Source organism: Lacerta agilis, chromosome 7, assembly GCF_009819535.1.
Source record: "Lacerta agilis isolate rLacAgi1 chromosome 7, rLacAgi1.pri, whole genome shotgun sequence".
In the NCBI taxonomy this organism is placed as follows: domain Eukaryota; kingdom Metazoa; phylum Chordata; class Lepidosauria; order Squamata; family Lacertidae; genus Lacerta; species Lacerta agilis.
Genome location: NC_046318.1, coordinates 7,905,395 through 7,930,477, shown reverse-complemented (window position 1 = coordinate 7,930,477; position 25,083 = coordinate 7,905,395). Strand labels below are relative to the sequence as shown.

The 25,083-nt window shown below is 44.7% G+C and overlaps 1 protein-coding gene across 1 annotated transcript in view; it reads left to right on the top strand.

Annotated features, from left to right (window-relative positions):
- The window catches only part of ADAMTS16 (ADAM metallopeptidase with thrombospondin type 1 motif 16), an 83,183-nt gene that overhangs the window by 33,482 nt on the left and 24,618 nt on the right, over positions 1-25,083 (top strand). The window contains exons 12-17 of the mRNA XM_033154314.1: positions 7,829-7,977; positions 12,287-12,459; positions 13,038-13,168; positions 16,840-16,963; positions 18,249-18,493; positions 21,544-21,682. Of these exons, the coding sequence (XP_033010205.1) occupies positions 7,829-7,977; positions 12,287-12,459; positions 13,038-13,168; positions 16,840-16,963; positions 18,249-18,493; positions 21,544-21,682 (961 nt within the window). The remainder of the gene's footprint in view (positions 1-7,828; positions 7,978-12,286; positions 12,460-13,037; positions 13,169-16,839; positions 16,964-18,248; positions 18,494-21,543; positions 21,683-25,083) is intronic.

Genomic DNA, 25,083 nt, shown 5'->3' with positions numbered 1-25,083 from the left:
GACGCGAGATGAGCACCACAACCCCAGAGTCGGACACGACTGGACCTAATGGTCAGGGGTCCCTTTACCTTTAACACAAGGTGGCCATGCTGTTAACTCTGAGGGTGTGTTTTTCTTTCCAAATTAACCACCCCCCACAATTCATTCTGTAGTGATTAGCAATTGCATGGTGCTTTTTAAGTGTTAATGTGAGATGCACACCCCCCCACTACAGGTTGGCACCCTGATGGAGAAGGGAAGGGGGCTTAAACCCTGCTGTTTACACTAGAAGGGTGCCCCATTTGTACAGCTTCTGGATCATGTGGCCAGCATGACAAAGCCGCTTCTGGCGAAACCAGAGCAGCGCACGGAACGCCATTTACCTTTCCGCCGGAGCGGTACCTATTTATCTACTTGCACTTTGACGTGTTTTCGAACTGCTAGGTTGACAGGAGCAGGGACCGAGCAATGGGAGCTCACCCCGTCACAGGGATTCGAACCATCGGCAAGCCCTAGGCTCTGTGGTTTAGACCACAGTGCTACCCGCGTCCCGCCTAGGTCTATAGTGGGGAGCAAAGGGTTGAAGGTCATCTCCCTCCCTCACCATAGCCTCAACACTTTAAAAACAACAACCCACTATTCATAGAGTTGCTAATTTTAGTGTAAATTCATGTCAGTGCTAATTGCACAAATGGCGCCATATTTAATTTGGCCCTGCTGCAAAACTGCCGCCACCTCTTGCCACACTCCTCTATGGAGAGGAAGAGCAATGCGAACCTGGTGATGCAGGGATTTTTTTTGTCTCCCCTCTTCACATTTTTGGATGGGTTTGGTGTGGCTTACATGTTTCCATAAAGAGGTGAGAAAGGTCTCCAGATAATCCACTAATCCAAACAGATTAACGTAGTTGATCCCTTTAGCGATGACTCCAAGGAGGGACAGCACCAGTTCCAAGAAGAAGAAATATCGTATCACTCTCTTTTTCCAAACTGAACTGTTGAGTCATTTGACTCCAGACTAGATTTTAAGGATATCATACACAAAGCGCTTGTCAAGATGAATGCAGACAGACACAATTTAATATCTTCACATCAAAGTGAACATGTGCTTTTACCTTAAATTGGGTGTAATCCTGACTGACACTCCCAAGAGAAGTGGTGTGTGCGGTTTTTATTTTATTTTTGTCCAAGAATAACAGGCAGGGACAATTAATCTCAAATAGATTACTTCACCTATAAATCAGATGGTATACTATATACAGTCCATTTGCGTCCCTTACTGCATTCTCCTATTTTTTCCACACCTATCAGCTGATCACCCATTCCCACCACCCTTCTGAGCAATACCCCTCCCCACTCCCTCACTATATTTAAGGATCTGGTGACTTCTGTTTCAGTGTATCTGAAGAAGTGTGCATGCACACGAAAGCTCATACCAGGAACAAACTCAGTTGGTCTCTAAGGTGCTACTAGAAAGAATTTTCGATTTTGTTTCTCCTATTTTCAGTTTCTAAAGTTTCACTTGCCGTAAATCGTAAGTCATTCTCAAAGCAAAAGGGGGCCATGACTGAGATTAATCCATAACAATAACAGAGAAATCTAATGAGATGACTGTGGATAGTTACTTTGAAATGTAAGATTTTAAATACCGGTGCCAGGTCCAGTAAGGGTAATTCACAGACAGAAGCAGGCTTGTGCATTCATCCAAATACAGAAGTTATATATCAGAACTTTAATACTTTCAAACGGATGAACATTCTATTGTGCTTCCCTAACCGGAATGCACAGATTGTCCATAATGGAAATTGCCTGCATACAGCTGTGCACCTGAAATGTGCTCACCATCTCTGATCCATGCACAGGTTCCTGCTTCCGTGCATGGATTACCATCTCTGGATCAGGGCGCATGTGCTGCGCAGAAGGCATTCACGGCAGAATTATATTAGCAAGCTTTCTCACTCTTTCTTCATCTTATATTTTACATATGAAGAGTGCAGAGTTAGTTACGTGTGCGAGTCCTGCTGAAATTTAGAAAGGCCGTTTTGCATGTTGAGTAAAACCAATGGGTTTCGTTTGCTCCATTCATGTCTTGCCTCCCCCTGCTCTCTCTACCAGGCCAGCACATAATAATAATAATAATAATAATAATAATAATAATAATAATAATAATAATATATTTTATTATTTATATCCCACCCATCTGCCTGGGTTTGCCCAGCCACTCTGGGCAGCTCTCCACAGAATATTAAAAGCACGATAAAACATCAAACATTAAAAACTTCCCTAAACAGGGTTGCCTTCAGATGTCTTCTAAAAGTCAGATACAGTAGCACGTCGGCTTATGTTACCCTCGGGTAACATAAACTTTGGGTTGCAAAAGCGGCAAACCCGGAAGTGTTTCAGCATGCGCAGAAGTGGTCTGCCGCTGCACACGCATGTGCAGAAGCGGTCCCTCCGGTTGTGGAAATCTCAGGATCTGTCCGCATTTCCGGAACAAATCCCGTCCGCAACCGGAGGTACAACTGTAGTTGTTTATTTCCTTGACATCTGATAGGAGGGCATTCCACAGGGCAGGCGCCACTGCCAAGAAGGCCCTCTGCCTGGTTCCCTGTAACCTCACTTCTCGCAGCGAGGAAACCGCCAGAAGGCCCTCAGAGCTGGACCTCAGTGTCTGGGCTGAACATTCAGTGTCACTACTGAACATTGACTGATGCAAAATCTCCTGAATTCCTCACTCCTATTTTGGCTGAGTCAAAGTTGTGGTGTCAGAGGCCTACATCTTCATACAGGATTGTATGGGTGTATGCATGAGTTACACATTATGACTGATGAGCAAAGGCAAGCCATGTCTGGAAGTGAAGCAACCTGCCCTGGACCTATCTCTTTGTTGTGTCTTGGTGTCACCCACTTTGCCTGATGGTGTGTGAAAAGACCTCAGGCATGTACATTTTGTGCCAGGGATGGGGGACCTGTGGCCCTTCAGATGTTGCCGGACTCCAGCTCCCACCAACCCCAGCCAGCATAGCCGATAATGAGGGATGGTCCAACAACATCTGGAAAGCCACATTTATCCCTGGGACAAATAGTGTCCCGGGTGGAAACATTTCTGGTGGAAACTCTTTTGCCTTCCCATGTGGAATGTAGCAGACTGGCTTGTCGATATAGGGGATTCCCTTTTGTGGCTTTGAAAGGAAGGGTATTCTTGATTTCACGTGCCAGGAACTTAGTTTTGTGGGTGAGTGAGGGAACCTCCATGCTGTGGATTGCAAATAGCTTTCATTGTATTTCTGAAGGGAGAGGCAATTGGAGGCAAACTTCTCTGGACTTTGATTTGCTGCTCCTAGCATTGTGCAATTGCATAGGAGTTTTGGAACCAAACTATTCAGATAATTTAAAAAAATTGTGGCTTTATCAACTGCCAATGGGTTTTTTTAGGATTACTTTTTTTTAGTTATCCTTATCATATTCTAAGGAAATCACATGTGGAAGTAGTTTAGCAAATGAAATGGCAAAGATACAGAAATTTCCAGTTCTACCACTGATTGATGAGTGGATTCTGGGATGTTGGGAAATAATCAAGTTAAGTGAATGATTAAAAATTGTGAGAATTGGGGTCAGACAGCTAATCAATACCAGCTTTCTATCTAAGTGGATTAAATCCATACTATCTTGGGCAGTGTTAATATAGAATTATTGCTTTCTTCTTTTAGATAGTGATGGCAGTATGTTAAATAATCTTGGGTATTTTCCCTCATATTATTTTTAGGAATATGAATAATAGGAATAGGAATAATTTATTATTGGCCAAGTACATTTTCCAACATACTTGGAATTTGTTTCGGCTACATTGCAATGTAAACATACAGACACTGTTCCTCTCACAATACAAAGAAGCAAAGAAACCCCACCCATATTTTACCTCCCCTTAAGCTTTACAACTACGAATTTAACAATTTAATGGCACAAGGGAATAAACTATTCTTGTGCCTGGCCGATTTTGTATATGAAGTCCTGTAGTGACGTCCAGATGGAAGTAAATCAAGCAGATGATGACCGGGATGTAAAGGATCTGCTACAATTCTCTCTGCTCTCTTCCTAACTTGGGTAGCATAAATATAATTTTTATATTTATTTTATATTATAATACTACACAGATGATCACAAATAACTTATTTCCTATTCTTTATAATTAATATTTTCTAAGGATGATTGAGGGTTCATCCAGACATTTTTGTTTTTGTTTCCTGGTGCTCTCTCCAGGAAAACTCACGTTTTACCACCGAATCAGAGCAAACAGGTTTTCAGTATTGTGACATTTGCTCCAGTTCAGCACTAAAGAGCGAGTTTTCCCAGTGAAGGCTCTGGGACAAATGACAAAAACACTTGTACAGGGAACTTTAAAGTTCCTGTCTGTTCCCAGAAAGCACAGTGCCAAAGGAAGTTGAGGTGAGGCCCAAGTTTGGATCTACCAGAACTATTTTTAAGAGAAGTAAATCTTCTTGGATAGCAACTTGTGAGGGCAGCTTCCCTTCTGGGGATTTCCAAGGTCAATCACGGACAACCTGTGGCCTTCTAAATGTTACTGGACTACAGCTCCCATAATCCTTGGCCATTGGTCATGCTGCCTAGTGCTGAGGAGTCAACCACATCTGGAGAGCCACAAATTCTCTATTTCTTTCTGCCTTAGGTCCAGAACCAGATTATAGCCTGGTGCACCTCTGCTAGATGTTCTCTTAGGGTAGAGAAGCTAAATCATAAGTTTACTGATAATCAGACCCCATTTCTGCATTTCCTGGAGAGACATGACTATCTGCCAAGGCAGGATTGTGCCTACATTACTCTTGATAACTTCTACCCTTGTGGTTTGTGGCGAATCCCATGGTTGTGTCCTAGCCTGCAATGCCCAGATTGCTAGGGAAAGGTAAAGGGACCCCTGACAGTAAAATCCAGCCGCGAACCACTCTGGGGTTGCAGCGCTCATCTTGCTTTACAGGCCAAGGGAGCTGGCATTTGCCCGCTTCCGCACACAGCTCACCCCGTCGTGGGGCCTCAAACCGCCGACCTTCCGATTGGCAAGTCCAAGCGGCACAGTGGTTTAAACCACAGCGCCACCCGTGTCCCACCCAGGTTGTGAGCATGATTCAAAACCTCACAATTCACCCTTATCACACTGGACTGGAAGTTACCAAGAGCAGCATGAGAGCAATCAAAAGATGGTAGCGACCACACCACTCCAGGTAACATATGAATGAGGCCAGAGAACTCAACAGAGGAACTTGCAGCTGGGCAAAAGGACCTGAACAGCAGTGGGACAAGGGCACCCAAATCCTGGAGCCCTTTCAGGCCAGCAGCCACTGTGTTGCCTTCTATTTTATTCCTGGAATTTGAGCAGGATGGTCTAGTCGAAAGCTGCAGACAGCCCACCCCCTTTCCAAGATTTAGCTTTCCTTTTGAACTCTGATTCATTGCTGACTAAGCTTTTTTTAAAAAGGGGTCGTAAATTAGAGATGTCAACGAAGCAAGACAGTGACAGCAAAGCCCCTTTTTAAGACCATGATCTGAAGCCAGAAATACTTTAGCAGGAGTAACTTGAATATTCAGCTTGATTGGTGGTTAACAAGGGCACAGAACACCAAAGGAAAACAAGTATGCATTTGTAGATCTTTCTAATTCTTTATATTGCAAAATGGCAGGATGCATGTATTGGCTTTTTTAAAATAAAGAAAGAAAGAAAGAGAAAATGTCAGTAATAACCCTGTTGCACAGTTCCCAAATCAGGGAAAACAGAATCCCTTTTCTCCATGCAATGAGGGAAGCTCACTGCACACTTCAGAACTGTGCATAATCTGAGTTCTAAATCATGCAAGGAGTTCAGTGGGCTTTTCAGTGCAGAATTCTACCTTTAATGCATGGAGAACAGGAAGCCTGAGCTCCAAGGCATGTGGCAGAGGTGGTGGACCTTTCTAATGTATCTCCACTGATCCTAATCACATGAGAAGAAGAACTTATGCTTGGGCCACCAGGCAGATATTCTAAAGTGCTGAATGTGGCAATACCACATCTTAGCCTGCATTTCTTTACAAAACATCACCTGAACGGTGATGTGTAAGGAGCTGCAGCAGGCACACACAACCTCCCGAAAACCTAGGTAGGGTGTCAATTTCATTTCTCATTTTTCCAGTTCTCACTTCTGAATCCACTTCTGATTTTTTAAAGCCCTCAATAAAATTCATCAGCATTTTAGCATGAATACCTCTGAATATTCACATCTTTATATGCAGTTTTTCCTAATCTATACATTTTTGCAAATTGATTCCCCCTATTATAATATATTTTGCACACTGTCTACACAATGTCTTTTTGTGGACACTTTATCTCAGTATATGGATTTTTGGGCTTATTAGTTGCCTGGAGAACTGCATTGCAAAATTCAGGGACATGTGACTTTTAAAGGATGGCGAAGTTTCAGTTCTCAGGTTGTTTCAGAAAGTGTGGATTGGGTAGATCCACCTGATGAATATGAACTTAAATCTAATTTCTACCCCCATCCCTACCCACAGATTGCTGGTGTATATACATCCCATTTGTTGCAAAAATAATAAAAAAACGAATTCCAGTATTTATCCTGGATAAATAGTTTTGTGCAGTGTGGTTTGCTTACTTTCCTCATCAAAATCGTCAAACACCAAAAAGTGTGTTAACTTCCCAAGTGAAGGCTGGGAGACACTGCAATGGAACACACACTTGGTTGTTTTGTCTCCTGGAAAAGCAGAATGACCTTGGACATACAGTACTTTATCACATTGTCCAGGTGTCTCAAAGGAAAGCATAAATCTTCAAGGGAGTTCACCTAAACACCCAAATTCTTGTGGTTTAGCTTGTATCTCAGTCTTAGCAGGACTTCTGACTGCTAAGACACGCTCACAATTTATACAACCCATGTATAAATCTTGCATATCAGGGCTGTGGTTCATCAGCTAAGATTTGTGTTCCTATCTGGTGGTCTCTTGTATTTGCACATATGTCCTCTTTGGGGGGCTCCTGTGTAGTTTCAATTAATGCACGAAGTGGGGGCACATTGTGGCACTAGGCTCCACCTCCCAACTTGTGTGTGTCTGCCGAATACCAGCCAGTGTGGTGTAGTGGTTAAGAGTGGTAGACTCGTAATCTGGGGAACCGGGTTCGTGTCTTCGCTCCTCCACATGCAGCTGCTGGGTGACCTTGGGCTAGTCACACTTCTCTGAAGTCTCTCAGCCCCACTCACCTCACAGTGTGTTTGTTGTGGGGGAGGAAGGGAAAGGAGAATGTTAGCTGCTTTGAGACTCCTTCGGGTAGTGATAAAGCGGGATATCAAATCCAAACTCCTCCTCCTCCTCCTCTTCTTCTTCTTCTTCTATGAATGAAGACATATAATGGTGGTAGGGTGTGCATGGATCCTGCTGTCCTACATGCACTCAGCACACTGCTGGGGGTAGATCTATGCTTGTAGAGTTTAGCTCAGTGTAGCAGGAGCCTCTCTGGCAAATGCTCCCTTTCCACCCCCGGTGGAGCTTTTGTCTACAAACAGGGTGGGAACTCCATTCAGTACTAGCCCCTTCCCTCCAGTTCAGACAGTCAGGATCCCTCAGTCCATAACTGAAGCAGAAGGGAGCTTCTAAAAAGCAGTCTCGAGAAGTCAGTAAGTGTTAAACAAAGTTTAAAACTCTGTGGTTGGGTGGGATAGATGATATAAGTGAGGTTGCTTCTTTGTTAGTGAGACATGCAGTGTTGCAAACTCCTGATGCAAAATCGTTTGCACTTGAAAGTATAGAGCAATGAGCAAACAACCACAAACACGTTATATGTTGCAGTGGTGCCGCGGAGGGCAGTGTGTCAAGTATGGCGATGAAGGGCCCAAGCCAACCCACGGACAGTGGTCAGAGTGGTCCCGGTGGTCGCCGTGCTCCAGAACCTGCGGAGGAGGCATATCTCACCGAGAGCGAAATTGTACGAATCCAAGGTGACTGCGAGTTTCTTTTCTTCAAGTCTAAATGTGGTGCAAGAAGCCAGGTGTTGCAAAGCCGTAACCATTCCTTTTGTTGTGGGAATGCTGCATCAGCAGCTAAGGCGCAAGGGCGCAATAATGTGCTTCACCAATGTCATGCACTGGGTGCCTCTCCTTGTTTATAGCAAACATTGCAAAACACAAGACTGGGGCTTGTCCACACTTCTGCTTCTCCTGTGCCCAGAAATCACAGGGCCAAGCGGTTTTACCTTTGCCCCACCACTTTTCCAGGAAAACCCACCATCACTAAACCAGAACAAACGTCAATCCATGGGGAACCTGATTGCGATTTGTTCCGATTTAGCACCAAACCACAGGTTTTCCTGAGGGAAAGCAGCATGGCAAATGGAAGTATGGATGAGCCTTCTGTTTACCTCCATCTGAGACATGTTGTGATACAGTTTTCCATAGTTCAGTAGCACAGCACACAATTTGCATCCATAAGATCCCAAGTTTCAGTCTCCAGGATCTTCAGTTAAAAGGATCTTGTTTAACAGGGTTGCGAAAGGCATCTGCCTGAAAGCATGAACTACTGCCAGTTGAATCAGACATCTCTGTGCCAAGTAGACCAGTGATCTGACTGTGGGATGGGTTTTAATGGATAATTTATCTCATATGCGGGTTGAAGAGTTTCAAAATTCCACCCTTGGCAACAAAAGCATAGGAATTAGGCTTTAAAACCTTGTTCTGGCTGTCCCTTCTTACCCTGCTTAATAAAGAATCAGGCAACAGCTAGTAAAGCAAGTTTAAAGATAAGATTTACTTACTTTATAATCATTCATTAGTTCACAGCAACAGTAGCCGGAAAAAAAGTATGCAGGCAAAATACTTATATTTACAGTTTAACCAGCTTCAGACATATGCCTAAAACTGCAGCGAGTAGAGGCATGTCTGCATCCAAAGTTGTTGTTAGTATACACACAATTAGCAAATAAAGAACTCAGGCCAACAATAACCATTCAACAATGAGAATAATCCCTATTCACAACTCAACAGTAAACATAAAAAAGAAACATACAACCATACAATGTATATAACGATGCAATTTTCAAGAGTATATGTCCGATCAAGAGGACAAACTTTATCTTTAAATAGTTTTCACAAACTGAAAGTTTTCAAATGTAATGTCTCAGTTCAATAATATTTAATCAAATAGTTCATGTTCCAGTTCCATTAGAAAGTCTTTTGGTGCAAAATGTCAATGCAGCGTTTGATAAAAGAAAATTGCATCTAACTGTGTGCATCCAAAGTTGGTCAAAGGAAGAGGGGGAGAGGAACAGGAAATATTATATGCTCCTTCCTTTCCAGGAGAGGAAGGGAAATGACATAATGCGGAGTCCTCTCTACCAATTGTATTTCTATGGTTTAAGTATCTGCCTATCAACCATACAGCTCTGTGGACTTAGCCACTTCTCATGATAACTAGCAAGAGCATGCATTTGTAAGGTTTGACTGTACCACACTGACAGCATCACATGCTCCTTGAAAAGGAGCAAAATTCAGTGGCACTTACTTCTGTACTCCTTGGAGGAAGAGTACTATGGAGACTTAAAAATAATCAATTGTTTTAAAAATGTTTGAGGGGAGGGTGTTCCCCATAACATGAAATCTCAGCAAATACATTTAAACAGCTAAGGAAATGTTTTAAAGCACACCCTTTCTTTGGGGAGCTATGCATAGCCTCCTACTTTATCTTCACAGGTTAAACTGTGGGACAGTGACTTGCCCAAGGCCAAACATTAGGCTTTGTGGCACCACAGCAATTTGAACCTGGGTCTCCCTAGGCCTATGTCCAGCCATAACCAGTACTTCACGCTGGAGGCAGTTATTTGTTTCTGCTCAACAAAAGTTTAATCAGATGTTTTTAGAATGCTTTCTTGGCTTATCTTTGTCCAAAACCAACTTCTTAACAATTTCCTTTAGCATTCAGATGCTGAGATTGCATTTCCATTGCACGGTATCTTCAAAACTGGGCATGGTCATGTTCAGGCTGGTTTCCAGAAAATGTAACAGAGCTTCCAGGCACCTTCAGAAAATGCAGAGGGAAACACTCTTGCCAATCTTGGCTAACCAATCAAAATAAGCACAGATGTTTGTTATTGAGCACTTAAAGGTATATAAGGCCATATTGAAACTGCAGTCTGCTTGGATTTTAAGGATGTAAGATATGGATATTATATTGTGTAAAATTAAATGCAGTAGAAGCCTGGTGTGGTGGAATTGACTGTGCCCCTCCCAACCTCAGATGAGGGGAGGTGCCATATTTTCTGTTTACTGCTCCCTGATTTAAAACATACCCTACAAATGAAAAGAAAATAGCATGTCAGGGGTGAAGTTTGTGGTCCGGACTTCTCTGTGTAGGCTAATTTTGTATTTGCTGCGAGTTTGTTTTGTTTTTTTATGGAGCCAGATATTCACTTAGTCAAGTACACCTCATGTGGCAGAGTCTATTCTGCCACCTCGGTGTGCTAAATGTGTAGACCAGGTCTTAGACAAAGTTTTAGAGATTTCAAAGTGCCTATGTGCAGAAAGTCAGCTTATCACCTCTGTAGCAATTACCAGTTGGCAGAAAGCCAAGATCTGCTCTCTCTTCAGACCCTTAACAACGACCTATGATTGGTCAATGAGTTCCTAAAGAATGAGCTCTGTGTGAGAGCTGTGTTGGTTGGTTGTTTGTGGTGTACTGAAGGTTGAGAGAGAGAGAGAGAGAGAGAGAGAGAGAGAGGAGAGATTTTTATGTTTTGTTTCTTTTATTTGTAAAGTCTGTACATAGTAACTTATGGATACTAGTTGCTTCAATAAATACTGTATATAGTTATCCAAGTGAGTTGCTGAGTTCCTGCGTTGTGCTGTCCAGTTATTGCTCTACAGCCAGAAGCTTCCAGAAAACCTGCGGTTAACTCTGCAGTGTCCAGGAATATGTTATTTCCTGACACTAAATCTTAAGACAAAGTTGGAGAGATGGATTCAAAAAGGGTGATCTGGTGATCAAGAATATCTGTACTGAAACTGGAGGCCCTTGTCTGCATCCTCCAACTAACGTCTGTATTAGATTGGAATAGGAACTTTCTCAGCGTCACTTGACCTGTCCCACCGACGCAATGTATTGTTGGTGCCAACTAGATGCTTGGTAATAGTGGCAGAAATATGCTACTAGACATTTGCCTGGTGGCTGGAGGATGTCTTCTCACTAGGGGGTAAACTTAGGATATAATATGATATGCATAATTGCAGTTCCCCCAGGCTTATCATTTGACCTTCTCTTGGCACAAAGAAGAATATTCTAAGCGCCTTAATGCAGCCTCCATCAAGCCACGAAGCATATTTAGCTTTGGAATGTACACATCCTTAAACTTTATTAAAATAGTTATAGGGGATTTCCACATTGACCTCAGACCTTGACACAGATGACTTTTTAAAATGTTAATTTGTTTAGGGTTTGATCTTGTAAACAGCTTGCTTTTCCAGAATGCCTTTCTGTGTAATCAGCAACTGAAGGGGGCAGTGGGAATGAACCTGGGAACAAACGCTTTCTGCAAATATAATAATAATAATAATAATAATAATAATAATAATAATAATAATAATAATAATAATAATTTGTACCCCGCCCATCTGGCTGAGCTTCCCCAGCCACTCTGGGCGGCTCCCAAACAAATGTTAAAACAATACAGCGTTAGATATTAAAAACGTCCCTAAACAGGGCTGCCTTCAGATGTCTCTTAAAAATAGGATAGCTGTTTATTTCCTTGACATCTGATGGAAGGGTATTCCACAGGGTGGGCGCCACTACCGAGAAGGCCCTCTGTCTGGTTCCCTGTAACCTCACCTCTCGCAATGAGGGAACCGCCAGAAGGCCCTTGGTGCTGGATCTCATTGTCCGGGCTGAACGATGGGGGTGGAGATGCTCCTTCAGGTATACAGGACCGAGGAGCTGGTGTGGTTTTAGCTTAACCGGAAGAAGGATCCAGTAGAACCTGAGCATATACTGTAACAATGAGAAGAGGGGGGGGGGCATCCTGTTCTTATTGGCGCAGTTTGGCCTCTGTTATTAGCTCACCTGCATCTCAGCTTGAGAGTATTGCAAGGAAGGCTGTACTGGATCCACTTTGAGGCTGATGGATTCAACTAAGCTGGAATCAAAAAGTCGCTATGCGAATGGCTACTTTATCCTCTGCTTTGTGTTGGTTTATTCAAATACATGTTGTTAAAACGGTTAGCACCCGATCTGAAGTAAGCTTCCTCCTGCACCTCAACATTGCAGGCCGTCGCATGGAGGAAAGTTCTGCGAGGGTTCCTCTCGGATGCTGAAACTCTGCAACAGCCAGAAGTGCCCAAAGAACAGCATTGGCTTCAGAGCAGCCCAGTGTGCAGAATTCAACAGCAAGCGGTTCAGAGGATGGAACTACAAGTGGAAGCCTTACACTCAAGTAGCAGGTGAATTTAAACCTGTGATTTAAGATTCCGCTGTTTTAAGATACGGGCATGATTCCCCAAAGCAGGTGTGCAATTGAAGATGCTTGGACATTCCATGCAATGGAAGGAACATGTGGGGCTTCCGTATGTGACTTTGGTGGTTCCCCCTCCCCTCCAGCATCACAGTATCTGCAGGACCAATTCAGCTGGGCTTTTAGACTACATATTCTTTTCTCTTTGGGCTCACCCACACTTCTGTTTGTCCCGCGATTTCTAGGTATGGGTCGGAGAGGTTGCATTTTTGTTCCGCAGCTTTCCCCAGGAAAAAAACCCACTGCTTACTGCTGAATTGGAACAAACGCCGATCAGGTTTTGTGCAGGTTGGCGGAAGAAATTGCGGTGCAAATGGAAGTGTGGGTGATCCTGGCCATTTCTCATAAATCACACAAACATGACCTCTGCTTCATCATATACCTTGTTTTAAGATAACATGAGGGTTATTTTACCCCAATCTCTCTGTGCCCACCCACCCCTCCATCCCAAGCAACAATTCAATGGACAAAAATAAATGTATGTTCATGGTTGTGTTTGCATTTCAGATCAAGACTTGTGCAAGCTGTACTGTATCGCAGAAGGCTTTGATTTCTTCTTTTCTCTGTCGAACAAAGTAAAAGATGGGACGCCCTGCTTGGAAGATAGCCCTAATGTCTGTATAGATGGGATTTGTGAGGTAATAATGAAATAAGGTACTCTATTTTGCCATTCACTCAACATTCCTTATCCGTAATAAGCAATGAAGGCAAAGTGTGATGTCTGATTACCTTTCATTTTATGCTGTTCAAGAGGGAGGGGTAAAATGTCAGGCTGGAATTAGACATTGCAGGAGTTACATGCGGCTGATGCAAAAAAAAAAAAACATCAGCAACAGTCTCGTCTTCCTCTCTTCTACCCTCCGGTCAACATCTAGCAATACAAAAGGATGCAGGCAGCAAAGTGAAGTGTCAAGAGGGTGAATGACAACACGGTGTACATGTTGTATTGCGAAATGCTATCTGGAGAGAATGGAAGAGGCAAATCAGGGTCACTATTTTGGTGACAGTTGTGTTTTTCCCAAAACTGCTGGTTCCGGTCTCAGGAAATGAAATATGGCCTGGAAGCTTCAGTTGTCCTAATCAATAGACCAGCCAACTATGACTGTTTAATCCTGTGTGCATTTAGGGTCAGGCTAGATGGTAAGGTAGCGCCATGTGGTGTTCTCTCCTGATCATGTATAGCCAGGGATGGGGTGTTGCTCTAATTTTTAGAACAAGAAACTAGATATGGGGAAGTGAGGTAGAAGAGGGGAAAGGTTTTACACCCTCACTTGTCTTCCAGTTTTGGTGTAAAGATCAGACCAAAGATTAGCTCTCTAAACCCTGCTTTATGGTGAAATCAGTGGGGCTTACTTCCAAGTAAACAGGCATAGGGCCTGTCTTTAGTTGAATTAATTGATTAGGCCTAATTTTGATACAGGCACACTTTCTTTATCTTTTGAAGCTATTTTGGTTCTAGTGTATTGATATAGTATAGAATTGCAATATTGCTATGTGCATCTTAATCTCCGAGAGGTAAGAGATCTCAGGGTTCCCGGCGCATCCCTTGGGTTTGGTTTCCGTGGCATGACAGTTACTAGAGGCTGCTGGAATTTTGTATGAGAGTTTTATTTATGCTCATATACAGATTGAGCATAAGATGGAAAGTTCATGATGTTAATGCTCCCACAGATCCTGCTCTCGGATTAGGTTTGGCAGTGGGGGAGTGGTCAACCCCATACCACTTGATTCTGTGCAAGGAACGAGTCAGGCTTGTCTCAGTTTCAGCTGACAGCCCCTTTGTTCTCTTTCAGACATACACACCTTGCTGTCATCATCTTTAGCTAGGGGAGGGGCGAAGGGGAGGCCTGCTCACCTTCCAAAAGGGTCTCCAACTACAAGTTTCCGTGACGATTCATTGCCCTAGCTTACATTACAAAACAGATAGTTAACAAACCTGGCTATCTACTTAACAAAGAAACTGGTCTGGCCATTTTAGCAGTCCCTTTTTGTACAGAATCCAGTCTTACGTCTGTAAAAGCACAGGACTGGAAGGAAACCACAAAAAAACCCATTCAAATCTAACCCTGCTCTCGTTACAATATTAAATATGGGCTCTGTAAGGTTCTCAGTTAGTTGCTCGTGAGTAAGCAGCCAGGACTCCGCTGTTTCCTTTAAAGATTTTATTGTGCAAACTATGTACAGTACAGAGCTAAAAAGTTCACGTCTGTATCAAGCGGTGTCAGGATCCGGGAATGGCCCCTTCCGGTTCTGACCCCGCCTTCCATCCTTTCTCTTCACCCCACAACGTCTTTGGGGCGACAGAAATTGCATTCCCCCTGTATCGCCCTCGGCACTAAGGGAATGCTGGGTCTCTCTTGCATCCCCAGAGCCTCTACTCCCTTTCCCCTGTGAACTCTGCCCCTCCTCGCTGGACGTCTCGCCGCTCCTCTCGCTACCAGAGGAGGTGCTGCTGGCAAGGTGGGACTGGGGCTCTCTGTAGCATCCGGAGAGCCCTTCCACCACCTTGCGCTACATTGGGGACAGTTCCCTGACAGGCTCTCCTTCTAAAAATGAATTAAAGATGGCCTTGAAGATGGAAGAGGAGGAGGAGTTTGGATTTGATATCCCGCTTTTCACTACCCAAAGGAGTCTCAAAGCGGCTAACATTCTCCTTTCCTTTGCTCCCCCACAACAAACACACTGTGAGGTGAGTGGGGCTGAGAGACTTCAAAGAAGCGTGACTAGCCCAAGGTCACCCAGCAGCTGCATGTGGAGGAGCAGAGATGCGAACCCGGTTCACCAGATTACAAGTCTACCGCTCTTAACCACTACACCACACTGGCTCTCACACTGAACATAGTTGCTCATTCTTTGTTCCTTTTTGAGAATGCAACAGTACAATGGTACCTCGCAAGATGAATGCCTCACGCAACGAAAAACTCGCTAGACAAAAGTGTTTTACGATTGTTTAGGTGACTCGCAAGACTAATTTTTTCTATGGCCGTGCTTTGCAAGATGAAAATGAAGGCAGAAAACGCTAAGAGATAGAAAACAAAGAAGATTGCTGACTTGGTGCTGTAAATGGTAGCAATTAAGGAGCAATTGACTTGGTAAATGGTAGCGATTAAGGAGCAATTGAGCCACCAGGAAAGCGGGGTGTGATAAACTGCCCGTCCTTTACCCACAAAATGTTACTGTAACTTTTGTGATGGGTTTAGCAGCTGGCAAACAGCGAGAAGGAAAAAGCCCTCACTGCAGCAGGGGTTTTAAAAGGCTGCTTTATGCCTTCGGTAAAAGCAAGGAGACAGCAATCAGACATGTGGGAGAAGGGGCCGCTGAGGCGACAATGGGTGCATTGCCTGTTCTGCGCATCGCAGCTGATCGGCAGGAGGGGAGGAGAGCATTCTCCAGCGAGTGCAGGGAGAGAAAGAGAGGATGCAGGAACTCTCCTTCGCTCCTATCACTATGGCTTATTTCTCGCAAATGTGGGAAAAAACCTGCTATGGCTTACTTTATGACTACAGTACTGTACTGTACAGTGGTGCCTCGCAAGACGAAACGACCCGCGGAACAAATCAATTTCGTCTTGCGAGGCACCACTGTACTCCATTGAAATAACAAAAGTCTGCAATCCCAACCCCACTTACCTGGGAGAATGCCCCACTGAATATGGTAGGACTCACTTCTGGGTAGACGGGGTTAAGATTGCACTGCAGCTGGCTTCCTAAAGATACACAGCATTACATCAGAAATGGCGCAGGACAAGAGAACAATCACAGTGGCCCACAGACGGGTCCAGCAAAAACTTCAGCGGCAGTTTTCCCTCACGGAACGTGTTGTTGTTGTTTTCTTTTCCTCCAGCCACTTTCAGTGTTGCAACGGGGCTGAGAAGAGAAGCTATGGGCTGGGGAAGCTCTGGCGTGAGCTAGTAAAAAAAAAAAAGAAGCAGCCGAAATTGGCTGTCCCTGCTTTAAATTGTCAGTAAGGTGTTGACCCCTTCTCGTTTTTTATTGTTCCACTTTTATTCTGCCGCTCCACCCAGAGGGCATGAGGAGGCCATCGGGCCTATTGTGGAGAGCTGCAGAATGCATGGGGGAGGAAGAGAGATTCCTCATGTCAACATAGTTTCATATTATGAGCAATAATACGCTGGCAATTGCCCAAGGTGAATGAGGCTTTCTTTCCCCCAAATGTCTGCTTACTCAGCCTTTTGTCTGGAGAAATAAAGTTTTAAAAGTCTGATGGTTTCCTTCTAACTTTCGCAACTGACTTATCACTGTAATCTAAACGCAGATGTGCAGGTGATCATGTGGTCCTTGACTTGCAGGTGGTTGGCTGCGATCACGTCCTGGGCTCCAGTTCTGTGGAAGATGCTTGTGGAGTGTGCAAAGGAGACAATTCAAGCTGTAGAATATATAAGGGGCAGTACACAAAATACCACCCTACAAATCGTAAGTGTGCGTTGAAACAGCATGAGTAACTTCAGACTCATAGCTGGCATTGCTCAAGAGTTCAAAGAAACCAAAGAAATCTGTTCAGTTTTGAAAGGTTCAGTCTGCTATCTTGATTCAAACTGATGCTAAATTGTATCCAAAGACAGATTAAAACCTGCCCCCTGACCTCAGGAACCAGTATGCAAAATTTTATTATGATGACTTAAGAGGTGTCCAGATGCATATGGAATAGACGAGCAATTTCCCAAAATACAGTAGTACCTCGGAAGTTGAACGGAATCTGTTCCGAATTGCTGTTTGTTCCTTTTCAGTATTAAGAAGTGGGTTTTCGGTGCTCAGACATGGACCAGGAAAGCACTGACTTGTGCCTAGAAAGTGTGCAGCCAAAGTTAAGCGTGGATGTGCGCCTTGTCAGAACCATAGGGAGGGGGGCAGTGGCGGGCAGTCCGCCCTGGGTGCCATCCCGGGGTGTGTGTGACAAAATCCCCCCGGCGAATCGCCCCACTGCGCCGCGATCAACTCCCCGCCGGGAGGATTGCACCACAATCAGACCCCTGCCAGGAAGATCACATCACCGCACCATGCTCGGACCCCCAAGCGGATTGTGCCACCGTGACGATCGCTCCCGTGGACAGATCGCCCCGCCCCTGTGGCACACCACCCTGCCGCCATGGCGGATCACCCCACCCCTGTGGGTAGATCACCCCACCCCCAGGTGCACACCGCTCCAGGTGCCCAAGCGGCTAGCACCAACGCTGCCCCTTGTATACTAATTCCCCTTGTCCCCTAATAATACAGGTTCACCAATACATCCATCCACCACCAACACTTGTTAAAACAGAGCTGGTTAGATTCCAAAACTCTCTTTGAAAACCCTGCTTTTAAGCCAAGTAGGAGAGGATAGAGGGAAGGGGTAGCAGGAGTGATAACCACGCCACTTTGGTAACATGAAAAGAATTCAGGCAAGATCCATGGACAACCATACTCTACATCCCTACCTGGAGTGTGTTCTCTCCTGCCCAAGGTCTGCAAAATCAGGAGCTGGAGTGACCTGCACTATTGACCAGTGAGAGGGCAGAAGACCAGGTTCCTAATATTTAATACAGGAACTTTATACTGGCCACCAGTCACAGAAGGTAATGTTGGACACCATGAGGATTCCAACTTAAGTCTCAGCAGCAACAGAGCCTTAAAATTAAACAAGAACTTGATGAGTGAATAATACCCTTCAGGTAGCGCTGTCTATGATACTGAATTCGGTCTCTCTTCCTCCTTTGTCTAGAGTACTACAACTTAGTTACTATCCCTGCTGGAGCACGAAGCATCCGTGTGTATGAAACGAACACCTCCAGCTCCTACATTGCTGTTCGGAGTTCCAGTAAAAAATACCACCTCAATGGCTACTGGACTGTTGACTGGCCAGGGAGATACAAGTTTGCTGGGTCTGTTTTTGACTACCGAAGGCCGCCTAACCAGCCGGAGACATTAACTGCTCCCGGGCCGACAAATGAAAGTGTGGTAATAGAGGTACGTTACGTTGTGATACTTAAGATCCACGGTGCAAACGTACAGAGAACATTGTGCAGTTACATGACATGGCCTGTCCCAGATAAGGAAGGCACGCATCTGATAGTTATATGACAAGGGTCAGCAAACTTTTTCAGGAGGGGGCCGGTGCACTGTCCCTCAGACCTTGTGGGGGGCCGGACCCACCCCCTCCTGAAAGCACCCCCCGACAATGCCACTCAAGCCAACACCGCCTCGTCTTCAGCAGTGTTGGTGTCCTCTGTCTTGGTGGGGCGCAAAGCCCATGCCGCTGGTCTGGGCAGCTGAGGCATCCTCCGTGCCACTGCCGCTTCCTTCCCACTCGGCCACCTCAGCGTGAAGGAAGGGGCAGCACCCAGATGCTGCTGGCCAAGACGGCGGGGGCAGCCATTAGCGTCGTCGCCCGCCCAGAGGCATCTACGGCTTTTGATTGGCTGCAGGAGCTTCCTGCAACCAACCAGAAGCCGTGGCGCGTCGCAGAAGTCAGTCTCCACGCCTCGCCTGTTTAGTGTGGGGACTGATCGAGCGGGTGGCAGGGTCCACAAGGTTCGCAGGCCAGATTAACAAGCCCGGTGGGCCGTATCTGGCCCGCGGACCGTAGTTTGCCGACCTCTGTTATATGCCCTCTTCTGACAGGTTGTGTGCCCACAACCCGAGACTTCTCTATTTTATATATACAATTTATTAATTTTATGATAACAAAAAACAGCTGAAACAAAACAAAACAAAAACATCAAAATCATACTTCTTAATTAATTGACTCCCCTCCAACTCCCCCTCCTGGTTCCATTTTTTGTACTTAATTATACACGTCCATTGAGTCTTATACTCTTAACTATCTGATTTTAAAACCTTATGCATGTTATTACATTTGACCTTTCAAAGTTCAACTAATGTAGAAGCCAATACACAAAGCTTACTAATTATGCCTGGAGATTTCTCCCTTTTTAAAAAGAAAATAAAGAAGAACAACGTCCTTTTTCTTTCTAGGGTTTCAAATTGTCTAGTGTGTCCACTATAGTTCATTCATTTGTTTTGCCAATCTCCTCCATCTTCTTCGGCGGTGGCTTCTTCCTTCTACAGTGGTGGGCTGGTGTCCATTCTCAGATGTAGGGACAAAGTCTTTTGCATGATAAATCCATTACCATATTTTTCGCTCCATAAGACGCACTTTTTTCCTCCTAAAAAGTAAGGAGAAATACCTGTGCTTCTTATGGAGCGAATAGTGGTCCCTGGATCATGCTTTCTATTTTACAAAGAGAAAAGGGGGTGTTGAAAGGACCCGCTCAGCAGCTGATCAGCAAGAGATCGGGAGAGAGATAAGAGTCCCCGGCTCCCTTTCAGCTCCGCCCTCCTTTATTGAATGTGCTGCAGATGGAGGTTGTTTGTTTCCCAAGCGACATGTGACTGGCTGATTAGATTATCTATCTGGAAACAGTAGAAAAGGCTCCCTTTCCTTTAGAAGCTGCAGAAATGTGAGTTGAACCCCATAAAAACGAGGCTTTTCCTCTTTGCTTTTCCCCCTTTGCAAAAAAGCTGCAAAACATTTAGCTGATCCTCAAAAAAAACAGGGCTTTTAGAGGAGGAGAACCAGAAAAATATTTTTTTCTTGTTTCCTCCTCTAAAAAAGAGGTGCGGCCTATGGTCCGGTGCACCCTATGGAGTGAAAAAATACGGTAAGTCCTGTACCTTCCAAAATAAGAGCTTCAAAAAATTTTTTTAACAAAGGTCATTTTCAACATATTCTTCAAATCTTTATATATCACTTCCCAGGCTTTCTTAATAATTTTACATTGCCACCACATATAGTATCCTCTAATACCTAACCCAAGTCTTCTCCAGCACGGAAGTCATGGCTGCTCTTCCCTTTTCAAGCCCCTCCTACTTCTAGGGGTCAGTGGGGCTGGGGAAGATGGGGAGTCTACTGACCCATTCCTCATCTCAACTACCCCTTCTCCACCTTCCTCTGCCTCAGACTGCCCTGACTCCCCCTCCTCCCTTGGCTCCTGACTCGCAGGTGGCATCACTGGCGGAGGAAGAGGGGGCTGGTGGGAGTGCACAGCCCCCAGCAGCGCAATCCTGGTGGGGTTCAATCGTGACTTGCCCCCGCCTGAATTGGGTGCCCTGCCCCTGAAGGCAGTGCGTCCTTCCTCCGGGATGCACATCAGCTCTGCCCCCGCCTGCTCTCCGCCCCCAGTGCCGGAGCATGAAGCTCCGCCACTGGGTGGCATGACACCCCATAAATAATTACCCCCTCTCCTGGGTCACTCCAGTGGTCCCCCACCTCTGCCCTGCCAGTCCCTGACATTAGAGCATGTTACTGTTGAATCATTCACTCTCTGCCTAACCTACCTTACTTGGTTGTTGTGAGGATAATATGGGGGGGGGATAGAAATAGGTACACCATCTTCAGCTCCTTGGAGGACCAGATGGCATATGGATGTAATAAATAAATGAATGAAGACAAATTCAGTTACTATTACAGTGGTACCACTGGTTGCAAACGGGATCCGTTCCGGAGCCCCGTTCGCAATCTGAAAGGTCCGCAACCTGAAGCGCCGTATCTGCACATGTGTGTGGTGCGATTCAATGCTTCTGTGCATGCGCAAAGTGCGCTTCAGCGCTTCTGCTCATGCGCGAAGCGCCGAACCCGGAAGTAACCCATTCCGGTACTTCCGGGTTCGGCGCGTTCGTATCCGGTGATGAACGCAACCCACAGCGAACGCAACCTGAGGTATGACTGTACTGGGTACTATCCAGTCAACATGTTCCATCAGTGTTATGCATTAGTTGAGCACCGCCCACTGTTGCTGTTGTAGCAAACCTTTAGAGTTTGCTCTTTATATTAAGCAATATATAAATAATAGCTTAACAGTAAGTAAGTATATAAATAGATAATAAATCATTAGAAGGCATACTTTCTTTTCAGAGATTCCTCATTCAGGGAAACTCTCTTGCTAACTCCACATTCAAAATTTCAGCAAATGCTAATCCCATGCTGCTGTCTTTCCCTCTTTTGTTTTGTTTCTTAGCTTCTCTCTCAAGGCAAAAACCTAGGAATTGGCTGGGAATACTCCCTTCCTAAGGCAGAAAGTGAAAAAATGACAGCACTGAAGCCTAACTACACATGGGCCGTCACCCATTCCGAATGCTCCGTCTCGTGTGGAGGAGGTAATGTATCTCTGAAATGTTCAAAAATATAGTTTTATTGCAGACCACAGACTCTTTCCTGTCCAGGAATAGCCCTCACTAGGCACTTCCAGGCTGCTCGAAAATGTAACCTGTAGGAATGGAAAGCTCATTTATGGGCTATATAATTAGGTTGGCTCCTACGTGTTATGTTAAATATGGCGATGAGGGGGGGGGCAATACTTTGTTACGCTGATCTTCGCTGTGCGGAGGAAAGTATTGCTTTAACGTGACACTAGAAGAAGCAATACCAACCGATCATGCTTCTAAGACTTCAAGTATTTTTCCACATGTCACTCTGAAGAACATTATTAGCTGGTGCGACGAACCTCCACTTCAGACTCTCCCCTCATTACTAAGTGAATTTTTAATCAGGTGTTCTGGGTCAAATTACAATGCACCCCACCTGTCCCTCTGAGGTCCGTCTGTTATTTCACTTCCCTTTGATTAATAATCTGGGAATTTCTTAATAACGGGAGTTTTCCTGTCCAGTGGCCGTGGCCGGTTATATCCTCTGCTCAGGGCTTCAGGGGTTAACCTCTCCTTTGCCTACAGTTCGGGGTCTCTCCTTATTAGATCCCCTCACTATATCAGTTAGCTAAGCCCTCTTAGCAACTCTGTGGCAATACCAGGGTTTCCACCCGCTAGCCCCTCCTGAGGCAACTCCAAGACACAAACTATCACCCTTCAGGTTAGTTTTGTCCTTTCCCTGAGTTCACCTCCTCAAGAGCCTATATAACTCGCTGGACCAAATTAATGACGATATTTTCTTAGCTCAACAATAAGAGGTCTTTATTTCTTACAGAACATAATGGTTTCAGTAATGGTTGATAAGCTTCGTTTCATAACAATGTAAACTCTTTCTTTCAGCAACATATACACATCTTCAACGAACCGAACCGAACCTAACCTAAACCTAACCTGGCCCCACACCCTCCTTCTTCCAGTCACCACTCTCCCCTCACACTAACGGCTCCTCCCTCCTTTTAAAGAGCGGAATGTCCCGCCTCCCAAGGGGTATCTGCCACTCAAACTGGGGTGCCCATTAACTCCTTAAACACCGTGGGTTTCTGAACATCCCCTAACTTAGATCTGATTCATTACAGCTGGCCACTGGGAAGTAGAAGGAGCAGCAGTAACCAATTAAAGAGAGGATTCCCATTTCTGCAAATTTAGAGCCACCGTTTCTGCTTCAGTGGGATGGTAGCACTTCTGGCCCAGTTCGTCTTGATGGGCGGCTGTTGGAGCAGGAATGGCAACACACTTGAACCTGTCGTTTGCGGGTGATAAGTGCTCTGATTCCCATGGAAGAGCCTTTTCATTCCCACTGCCACTCTGGCATTTCCTTCCTTCCTTATCCACACTTACCGTTTGCCCTGCTCTTTCCAGGCAAGAGGTCTGTGCTTTAACACTCCCATGTCCGAGCTTTGGTTTTTTGTTTTGCTTTTGCCCTGGGCTTTCCCCACAAAAACCTTCTCTTTTTTTGAAAAAAAAAATATTTTATTTGTTGAATATAAGAACAACATATAATCAAATACAAGCAATCAAATACAGTGTCCCCCTACCCCCCCAAAAAAAACCAGCCCCAACTACATCCAGGTAATTACATTAGTACTATAATAAACGAAAAAAAATATTTCTACAGTTGCTGGTTTAAAAAATATCATTCCACGTGGTTTAAATGCATGTTCTTTCTTTAATGCATATGTAATAAAGGAGGATCACGTTATGTAAAAGTTATGTAATTTCTCAAGTTGTTTTCTTTCACGTACCCTTTCTGTTAACTTTTCCATCAAAATTAATTCCCAGACATAAGCATACCAAACTTCATATAGGTTCACGTTTAATGTCCTCCAGTGCCTAGCAACAGCAAGACGTGCTGCAGTAATAAGATGCACAATTAAGTCTTTGTCTCTAAGATCTTGTGCTTCATCTGCAAATATAGAAAGCAATGCTATTTTGGGGTCTAAATTGGTCGATTGAGATGTAATTCGTTCCATTTCCTGAAATATTTTTAACCAGAAGTTTTTAATCAATGGGCATTTCCGCCACATGTGTATAAATGTTCCTTCATTCCCACAATTTCTCCAACATTGCGGAGAAATATTTTTGTCCATTTTGCTTAGCAATGTGGGATGCAAGTACCATCTGTGGGTTAGCTTTAAGCTTTAAAACCTTCTCTTTAGCGCTGAATCAGAGCAAACACCATTCTACCATTTATCCATCCTGGATACCTCTGACCCTTTCCCCCTGTCCCTTCCTCCCTACTCCTCCACTGGAGATAGCATTGTTGCTTCCACCATTCTCTGTTTCTGCTTCCTACCTCCTCCTTGCTTTCATGCCAGTGGTGGGGTTTCCCTGCTGGCAGAGCTGAGCAAAGAGCTCCCTCTGCTCCATTTGAGACATCTCCATCAGAGTAGACTGGGGCTTTGGATTGCTCTGTGAAGAAGGAGGGGTTCCCAGGTATTGATCTTGTATCCTGGCTAAGTTTCATAAAAAGTTGGTGGTAGAGGCAAACAGGATCAGGCTTGAGGACTGGATGGTGAAACTGGGGGGGGTCAAAACTGATGGATCTTGGGCTTCCAGTTGCCTATCTCTAAGATGACCCCATGAACATTTTGTGTGTGTGAATGTGTAGCACACACAGAGAGAGACATACACACTTGCCCTCAGATGTGGATGCTCTCAGCTACACTGCCTTGTATCCTGAGAAGATACCCGGATACCGAGGCTCGATTTCAGACAAAGAGTAAATTGTAAGATGCCAGAGTTTGAGCAGCCTCCATATGGGGGTGGTAATCCTGTTGCTTGTTCTCTGTGAACATCTGCCACCTGGTTCAAAAGACCGAAACACTGGGAAAAGAAGAGCTGATGTCATGATGAAGGTAAAGGTCAAAGTGACTGTGATCCATCAGAAGCTGAAGCTGGTCCTTGTTTCAGCAGCTCTAATGCAAATACTTTTGCCTTTGATCTAAGGCTGCTATGCTTGTCAAACTGTAACAGTATTTTTAAGTGATCAGTTTGTTCCCCAGAAAAGAAAAGAAAAACAGTTCCTTTCATCTTTTCGACTTTTCATTTACAGTATATGTGTTACAATCTCCTGGATCGTTAGGATTAGTTACTGATACACTGCTGAATTTCACACGGCTAAAACTGGAACTAAATGCTCAGCAGCCTGCGTGTTTTTCAAAAGTAAGCAGCCAGGCTTCTCTGCTAGGAAAAGGAAGGGGGGTTTTCAGGGGAGAAGCCGAGGTTGGGAAGGTAAGCCACTTAAGCCTTGGCCCATTCACCACTATTCTCATCGCTGGAGCTCTTGATGTTAAAAAGCCAAAATAATATGGAACACAAAGGCAGCTGGAGTGGGAGGTTGCAGAGGGGAAAGA